This window comes from Hydra vulgaris, chromosome 11, assembly GCF_038396675.1.
Source record: "Hydra vulgaris chromosome 11, alternate assembly HydraT2T_AEP".
Taxonomy (NCBI): Eukaryota; Metazoa; Cnidaria; class Hydrozoa; order Anthoathecata; family Hydridae; genus Hydra; species Hydra vulgaris.
The window spans coordinates 28,601,006-28,610,633 of NC_088930.1; the positions used below are offsets into that span (position 1 = coordinate 28,601,006).

At 26.9% G+C, this 9,628-nt stretch overlaps 1 protein-coding gene across 3 annotated transcripts; it reads right to left on the minus strand.

The window, feature by feature from the left end:
* Positions 1 to 237: 237 nt before the first annotated feature.
* On the minus strand, positions 238 to 8,926 carry LOC136087564 (uncharacterized). 3 transcript variants are annotated; one of them, XR_010641876.1, is made up of 7 exons: positions 8,490 to 8,926; positions 2,455 to 2,673; positions 2,155 to 2,295; positions 1,486 to 1,539; positions 1,162 to 1,395; positions 665 to 827; positions 238 to 444 (listed from the first exon to the last, which is right to left on the minus strand). XR_010641876.1 is itself a non-coding variant. In XM_065810688.1 (7 exons), exons 5-7 carry the CDS (start codon positions 1,291 to 1,293, stop codon positions 296 to 298), a joined length of 444 nt encoding a protein of 147 aa, XP_065666760.1. In that variant the 5' UTR covers positions 1,294 to 1,395; positions 1,486 to 1,539; positions 2,196 to 2,295; positions 2,455 to 2,673; positions 8,490 to 8,915; the 3' UTR covers positions 238 to 295. The 3 variants fall into 3 exon arrangements, 2 of the variants coding, with proteins under 2 accessions (XP_065666760.1, XP_065666759.1); XM_065810688.1 differs by having other exon boundaries at positions 2,196 to 2,295; positions 8,490 to 8,915; XM_065810687.1 differs by lacking the exon at positions 8,490 to 8,926 and having other exon boundaries at positions 2,196 to 2,295; positions 2,455 to 2,875.
* Positions 8,927 to 9,628: the final 702 nt, after the last annotated feature.

Below are 9,628 nucleotides of genomic sequence, written 5' to 3' on the forward strand. Positions count from 1 at the left end.
TATTGGACCCAACAAACTTTTCTTTTATTTACTTTTATTTACCCATACATAATTTTTTATGGTTAGCCTATGTTGGACTCAATAAACTCCTATTTTCTTTTATTAACTTTATTATACTTTAACGTTCTCACATATATATATATATATATATATATATATATATATATATATATATATATATATATATATATATATATATATATATATATATATATGTATTAGATAAAACAATAACAATATGCTGAGTATAATATATATTTCCTATTAATGTAAATATTATATTATACAAAAAAAGTTATAAATAAATTAGAGCTTGTTTTCTTGCTTCGCCACGCTTAGCTCTATTACCATCTCGATGGCGAGCAGCAATAACCCATTTTGCAAGGGACATTCCGAAATCTTTCATCGTACATGTCGACCTCAGGCTGTTAAGCTTTAAGGTTTCTATAAAAAATAATACATTTCCGATAGTTAATGAATCTTAAATACACAATATAATTATCGTCTTTGAAAATTTGAACCATAAGAGTTTTTACTAAACATAAAAACAGAATGCACAATTTTTAATACTAACCAAACAAAATTTACTTATGTTCGATTGTATTTAATATCTGGCAAAATAGCAGAAAAATATTACCAAAATTTATTAACTATGAATACTCACTATAAATCACTTGAAATAGCTCAGTACCCTTTAACACTCTTTTTGATTGCCCTCGCTGACAATTAAATTGCAGAGCTAAGATATTGTTTAACAACTGCTGCATCATACGGCGAACAGCTTCGTCGACTTTTCTCCCTCCGATACCGGCTAAAATGTTCACCTGCTAAACATTTAATCAAACATATTTAGATAATCTAAAAAAGATTATCTTAAACAATATAAAAATTGAAAATTTATTATATAATAGCAAAAATGCATATACAGTATGTATGAATGATACATGATATTTACTAAACACCAGAATACTGATATTGCAATATTTAAATACGATAGACTAAAAATATTATGCTAAAATTAATAAAGCTTAAATAAAGTTCATTATAAAATAGGAAAGAAATATAGATAAGTAGTTGCTTCTACTTATCTATATTGCTTTCCTATTTTATATTGAACTGTACATTAAACTAATATGTCCTAAGTCATAAGTATTAACTTACAATTATGTTTGCAATATTGATATCTTTTAGCTTCATTTCAATTGCATCAAAAGCTTCCATGGTGTCCATCGGAAATATTATTCCGTCTGGTAACCGTGAAGCCTGCACCATTACATTACCTTGACTAAGCATTTATTGACATAGCATTTATCATGTTGGTGTTGATAGTCTGGGTTTGTTGAATATCCACACACACTTTCACCAACTGTACCACCAATCCATGCATTGTTTGATCTTGGAAAAGTAAATAATTACTTACATTATCATATATATAGTCATTTAATCTGAAAAAAACCAAATAATCATCAATCAATAATCACTTACTAGATATATTACTGCAAGATAATGCACTCCCAATGTTTTGTACTGTTACAACATCTAAAATAGTGCTAACTGTACTATAACACCATAAATCATAAATAATAAAATTCCAATTACTAACAACTGAATCAGCTTGAAATCAAATACATTAAAAAATAAGGTACGCATCCAAAATTATAAAATTAAACATCGAGTTTTTTAAATTATGTAACTCCCCAATATTTGAAACTGGTGATGTTGTTGTTACCGTCCTAGACATACAACCTGTTGTCGCGTTTGATAAACGAGTACACTGGGTTGGTGTCATCAATGCTGCTATGTCAAGAGATGAAAATGGTGTTTCATAAGATATTGGCATAATCGGTAAAGTTGTATTCAATGTTGGTGAATTTGACGCCGTAACAGAAAATGGCACAGAAAATGAAGGGGGAAGAATTTGAGTTGTGGCACTAAGTTGAGTTTTCCCAGCTAATTTTTTTTTCTCAAGAGGGAAATAATCAATGTCATTTTCAAATTCTACTTCAGATTCAAAATCTGATGAAACTTTTCTAATTGTAATCTTAAACAATAAATGTAATTATCACCAAATATTTTCTAGAATAGTTTGAAAACATTTGAAATTATTCAATTAAAAATTATAAAACTAAACACTAATACACTCAACACTCGTACAATTATTGAGCAGACAGTACTTCTATTATTATCTTTTTCACCTAATAGGTACATCTTTTTCTTCAGCCTCCTGTTCCGTAAAATTTAAATCAGAAGTATCTTCTGCATGTTGTAACTTTTCTCTTGCCCTTGTGTAAGTTGCTAAATAAGTTAAAATAATGATTAAGACATATAAAATATTTATTGGCCTGGTCATGACATTAACTAATCTAATATTGGGGATTCAAAATAGTTCAAAAAATCGCCAACTTTTATAAACAACATAGGCAATAATCACAAAACAATAACAATGTCTCTTACCAGCTTTTCCCAAGATACGAATTTGGAATTCATCCCTCTGAGCATCAGGTGCCACTCTATCTTTCGCGCTTTTGTTGATAATTTTTTTGGTGGCCACAAACAAAATTCTTCTTGGTCAGAAACAAACCAATTTGTAGAAATAATTTCTACTTGATTTGTCTCATAAAATTCTATTACTGCATAAGCCATAACTAAGTTTTTTGAAGTAAAATATTTGAACTAAATACGAAATTGTTTATAGATAAGTATGTAATAATAAAGTTACTTTTTAAACTAAAAGTATTGTTAAATTTAAACAAATTTAGATTATACATTAAACCATTAGTATAAAAAATAGAAGGTGAAACCACTAAGCAATAATTTTGCTGTTTTTAAAATTGGTTTAAATGTTCATATGATCTACTCAAATTGATGTGGTTGAATAAATATTCAACCATAACATTTTTATACCAAAATTTGACACAAAAGCTATATAACTAAATTTTAAAACTTCAGCATTTTTTTATCACTTATGTTAATTTGATTTTAAATACAACAAAAAAAAGATAATAATTTTTTTTCAAATTTACATTTATATACAAAAAAAAATAATAATAAATTGTATAATACATAGGCAAAAAAATACAAATCTATTAACAACATATTCAGTAAATTTATTGACTGCATTAAAGAGTCAAAGTTCCAATCAAATTTTTGCATTACTTATTTCTGATGTAATAATGGTATAGCTAAATAGCTGCTATTATCTAAAGGCATGATGACAAACTTTTTTTCAAGATCTAATACATCAACTAATAGATCATTAGCATACCTTAAAAGACCTGAAATTTTTTTACAACAACTATTTCCAATAGAGAAGACTCAAGTGGATAATCAAAAAAGGAACTGCATTCCGCAACAGAATTGTAAACAACAAGAATATCATTATTATTTGATAGAATTATATTTTTGACAAAATATAATATCCCATGAATTTTAAAACAACTGTTGCGTAAAGAAATTGAAACAAAATACTTTTTTCCTTTGTAGTTTTTATATTGTTGATGATATCCTGGAGGCAAATTTGGAGGCCTCATACCTGTTGAATGTTTTCCTTGTAAAAGTTTAGCAGCTCCTCGTTCAACAGACATTGACTTTCTATTTTGAAGTGTAGCAAATGCCTTCTACTCACATCGATTAATAATTTGAGCTATTAGATTATGTGGTCTACGGATGAGTTTTTTAATAATACCCTATTTATTTTCGAAAGGAAAAGCTGAAACATTATCTAGTGCTCCATATATTCTGCATATATATTCTGTGTGAACATTATACACCAGTTGATTATCACCGTATTATACGGAAGTTTTTTACAAAATTTATCATCAACTTTTCTGCATAATCACGATAGTGTTCACATGCAGCATATCTTGGACATAACAAAAGAATCATTGCTATGGAAAGTGTCAAAAAGTTTTGATACATGAGTTATGGCAAAACATGGTGAAGTACAACTGCTCCAGAATATAACAAAAACTGTTGAAGCTCAGTAGCTTTCCACTTTTGAAATTCAAATAAAGATCTCGGTCGCCTACAAAATTCCCTAGGCATTGCTTCTCTTAATGAACACAAATTTGCTGATATTATGCTAATAGTGTTAGATGATTGCTTACATTGAAATTCATCTTTAATCCATAAACATAATTCTGCGAACCACACCAAGGCAAACTAGGTGCATATAATCTAAAGGGAAATGAGAAACCATGCCAATATTAAGTTCAGTAAGCGGAGATACCATATTTGGAGTATGATGTTCTTCATCTTTTTGCGCAAGAATATCTTCATCAGTTCTTAAAGGTGCATTTAATTTTGGGAAAGTCATTTTATTTGAACAATACACACCTTCTTGTGTGCATTGCTCAAAGGCATTATAACCGCAATGCCCTTTAATGCATTTTATAAAGGCTCTTGCGGGTGCATCACAAACAACAGCATTTATAGTTACTGTATAGTGTTTATCTATGAAATGTATACCTTCAACACCCAGTTGTTTCATTTCTGTAACAAAATCATTTTAAATAATCAAACAGTGAAGATGGCTTTGTTATACCTGAATAGAGCCCAATAATAAAAACATCATTCAAAGATACTTCAATTATAGAACCTAAAATAGGCTATAGCTGCACATTTGAGCTACGAAAAATTGGTAGACTATCAATATTGATATTTAGTCTTAGATTAAATCAGCAGGCAACCTCTTTGTTTGTAGGAGCCTTCTAATAGCATTTTCAACTCCAACATGATGATACACACCGCCTGCAACTTTTTTTTTTACAACACTAGATGGTGTTTTTAATAAAGTTCTAGCATCTTTTGGAACATGAACGCCCACATGTTGAAATATTTTTAACAAAGCATTAACAGCCTTTGTGAAACATTGAATTCTGTTATCCATTGTTGAAGTTCTTCTTGTATATTGTAGTCATCACTGCTCAATGAACTTGAAATTGACTCATCAGAATCATTGCTAAATTCTGATAATTCATTGTAAACAAAATCATTATTTAAAGTTGAACAAGTTCCATATGATGGAATTTCTGTACATGCATTTTGTGGCAATTCGATTTCCATTCCAAACAATGACACATCACAAAGTAAATTTATCATTATGATAAACTTACTAAGATAATCTTAATAAAGCAACTTCTTAAATGATCGTTATTAATACTAAAACTGCATTGAGGCATTATACCTTAAAGAAATTGTTATGTTTTAAATAAAATACAACAAAATAAAAATAACCTAACATTATCAATAACATCATTTTATGATTCATAACCTCTAAATTCACAAGGCGATTAGCCATTTTTAATTTTTCTACTTAACCTTTTTTATATCTGCCTCTATATCAATTATTTTTAAACTGTTTAAACATAGATAAGCCCATGTTAAAACTAGATGGCTCCAGTAAAGTTGTATTATCTTGCTTTTTAACATATTTTTTGTTGTATTTGCCTACATTGGTCCCATAAATAAACCAACTATCAAACACACTTATGACCTATATGAGTCAGCCCGTAATAGGCCCTTTGTGGACTTGCCCACTTCTAAATTTATATATGGGAAGCCCATATCAAAACCAGACGGGTCCGTAAAGCTGTGCTCACTATTTGTTAATTGTGTTTGTCCATATTGGTCCCGCAAAAAAACCAAACATCAGACGCACTTAGGACCAAAGTAAGGTTGCCCAGAATCGGCTCTAAGTGGGCTTGCTTACAGGGCACCTTTAGAGTATTTCTATTAAAAATCTTGTGATATTTATGGCCAAATAGGAAGTGTTTGTCAATTAAATCCAAAAAGAGTTTACTAATTTTGGTAGAAACATTTTTAATATACAATGGGGTTAAATATACAATGGGGTTTAATATACAATGGGGTTTAATATACAATGGGGTTTAATATACAATAGAATTAAATATACAATGCGGTTTAATATACAATGGGGTTAAACATACAATGGGGTTAAATATACAATGGGGTTTAATATACAATGGGGTTAAACCAGATTATATTGCGCCTACGGTTTTTGATAGGGGTTGGCTAAATTTCAGAATGTAATTAAGTTTAAATTTGTAACCAGACTTATTTAAGGCACACAAATGGGCAGAGTTTCGAAAAATAGTTTCATTAGATGAACTAGTAGACAGCCTCGAGTCTATATAACAAGGTAGTTGCATTAAAATGCTAGGAAGGTGATTGGAATATGTATATAACTTGGTTCATTATTTGGTTTATGAAACGGTCTAAAAGATTGATTATTGAGGTTAAGTGTCACGTTAAGGAAGTTCACAATTTTCATGTTACATTGTAAAAGATAGAAAGATTGTTATTTTTAAAAATTTGATTAAAAATTTGATTTTTTTTTTTTTTTTTGTATCCATGATAAATTAGCTTGAGACAAAGTTGATATTATATTAATAACTGAAACAAAACTAGATGATTCTTTCCCATCAACCCAGTTTCAAATTGAAGGTTACTGCCAACCCTACAAATTAGATCGAACAAAAAATGGTGGAGGTTTAATGCTGTATATAAGAATGGATATTCCATCACAAAAGTTGGTTTAATAAAGTGATAACCATGAATGTTTCTTTGTTATAATAAATCTTAGAAAAAAAATGGTTAGTTGCATGTTGCTATAACCTAAAAACTCCTTAATAAATAAATTTCTAAATAATATTGGAAAAAATTTAGACTTCTTTTCAAGAAAATATGAACATTTTATTATAATGGGAGACAACGCCAAAATAAGCAACAAGTTTATGGAAGAGTTTTGTTGTATTTACAAGTTAAAATCACTCATAAAGGAACCCACTTGTTTTAAAAACCTAGTCAATCCAAGTTAAAATCACTCATAAAGGAACTTTTGCGTGAGCCTATTAAGAAAAAACCAAAAAGTTATTTTACGAAAGTCTTTCAACAAAAAGTCACTAGGGCTTACTGTTTTCGAAAATAATTAACTATCACTGATAATAGATTATTTTGGAAAACAGTAAAGCCCTGCCTTAAGGAAGTTTTTTCATCAAATGAAAAAATTATATTAGTTGAAAGTGACACCATCATATCGGACACGCTGGTAAATTTGAGTTAAAAATCTCCCACATCATAGTCCAAAAGAACGTATATATCGTACTTTTTTATATAAACAATAACAAGGCTTTTTTTTTTATTATTATTTTAAAATATAATTTTTAGAATAATAAAAATATAAAAAATGTGCTTATGTTTAGCAATATATCTTTTAAGCATATTTTTATTTATTTATACTTATTTAATGAGGCAGATGAGGGATGGAGGGCGTGAGTGTCTTTAAAGATTTAAATATTTTAGTCTTTCTTAAAATTGAAATGATCCCCCCAAGAATTGGCAAAAATCTTATTATAATGTTAATTGAAACATAATTATATTATAATTATGTTACAATTAACATTATAATAAAAATTATAACTGCATATGTCTTTTCTAAAAATCTTTCACGTATTTTTCTTATAGTGATAGTTAAACCCTAAAACCTTTTAAACTTATCCCTCAAATCTCTTTAAGTTCAACTATCCAAAGAAGAAAAGAACAGATTTTAATACTTAAAACTATAAATTATATATCTTTCTTATATTATTGGGTTTGTCATTAAATATATAAACTTTTTTTTTCAGAGTAGTTTTATAAATCAATGTTAACAAAGTTTCAACTTTTCTTAATTTAAACTAGATTATTTAATAACTAAAAGTTTAGTATTTTTAAAATCAATTTTGGAGAATAGCTCAAGCATCAAATCAACAAACGACTAGTGCAAAGTATTATGTTCGATAATGATTTTTTTTTAATAGGTTGTGTATAAAGAAAAAGAACTGCTCTAAATTAAACATGCATTCTGGGTCATGTGATAAACATCGACCTCATTCATGTTTTTGGAAAACCTCCTCTGCTCAAAGCTTTCATCAGGAAAAAGTGTTGATGTTGAAAAAATCTCTAAATAAACACGGTATTTATGAAAGTAAGGCAATAAACTTTTATTTGTAATATATTATGGCATATATAGATTATTTTATTTATATAGATTGTTTTATAATGAATATATATATATATACATATATATATAGATATATATATATATATATATATATATATATATATATATATATATATATATATATATATATAATATATATATATATATATATATATATATATATATATATATATATTATATAGATTATTTTATTTATATAGATTGTTTTATAATGAATATATATATATATATACATATATATATATAGATATATATATATATATATATATATATATATATATATATATATATATATATATATATATATATATATATATATATATATATATATATATATATATATATATATATATATATATATATATATATATATATATATATATATATATATGTATATATATATATATATATATATATATATATAAACGCACACTCTATAAACAATATATCTATTTTAAAAACTAACCTAGGAAAAGAATTAAAAGACAATCGGCATATGTAGATCATATAGTACAGACGGCAAACTTGGACTTGTTGTACTGTCGGCAAATGTGAAAAGCAAGGACCTTTTCTTTTTTTTTTTTGAAAAAAAAAATATTTATGGCATTTTTGCTACACTCTAAAAACAATCCGTTAGAAAAAGCAACGGATTGCTTTTTTCCGTTAAATTAACAAAATAATTCGTAACCAAAAATCTCAAAATTAACGTAGTAAAATTAACTATTAACGGGTTCTTCGAAATTTCGTTAATTCAACGGATTAAATATTCAAATCCGTTGAAAAACAACTGAAATTTTATTAAAAAGAGGGTTTCCATAAGAAATTATCAAGTGCTTCCTCTGCAGATTATATTTTTAAATTTTGTTTGTTTGATTTAGATTTGTCAATATATTATGGTTCTTTATTTATAAATGATAAAGTTTTAAAATGCGTTTTTCTTAAACCATATTTCAATCAATCAATATATTCTGAATTACATGATTTTACAATTCAAGGATGTTTACAAATAGTATAATTACTAATGATGCGTAAACACCTAATAATAATGAATAATAACATAAGAATAAAATAATAACAACTCTAAAAATCATAACGTTAACAATAATAATAACATTAATAATAACTATAATAATAAAAATGGTATTAATAACAATAAAAATAATGGTATTAATAAAAATAATGATATTAATAAAAATAAAGGTAATAATAATAATAACAATGGTTTATATAAATATATGTATACTTATCTACATACGCACATACATAAATATACATACACATTCACACACATATTAACACACAACACACATACATACACATATACACACATTTGCACACATACATATACGCACACACGCATACATATACCCACACAAGCATACGCACATACACATTCAATCATTGTACAAGGACGACAAAAAAGCTGTAAAGATTCTTAAAAAAAAAATAAGATAAAATAAATAAAATATACAAGAGAAAGTATTTTTAATAAGACTATTAACAGTGATATATTGCTTTTATTGATGTTGTTATTCTAGTAGCTATCCAAATAGTGTTTTTTTAACTTATTGAGAAAACTATATCGAGAAATAAAGTTTTCAGTTT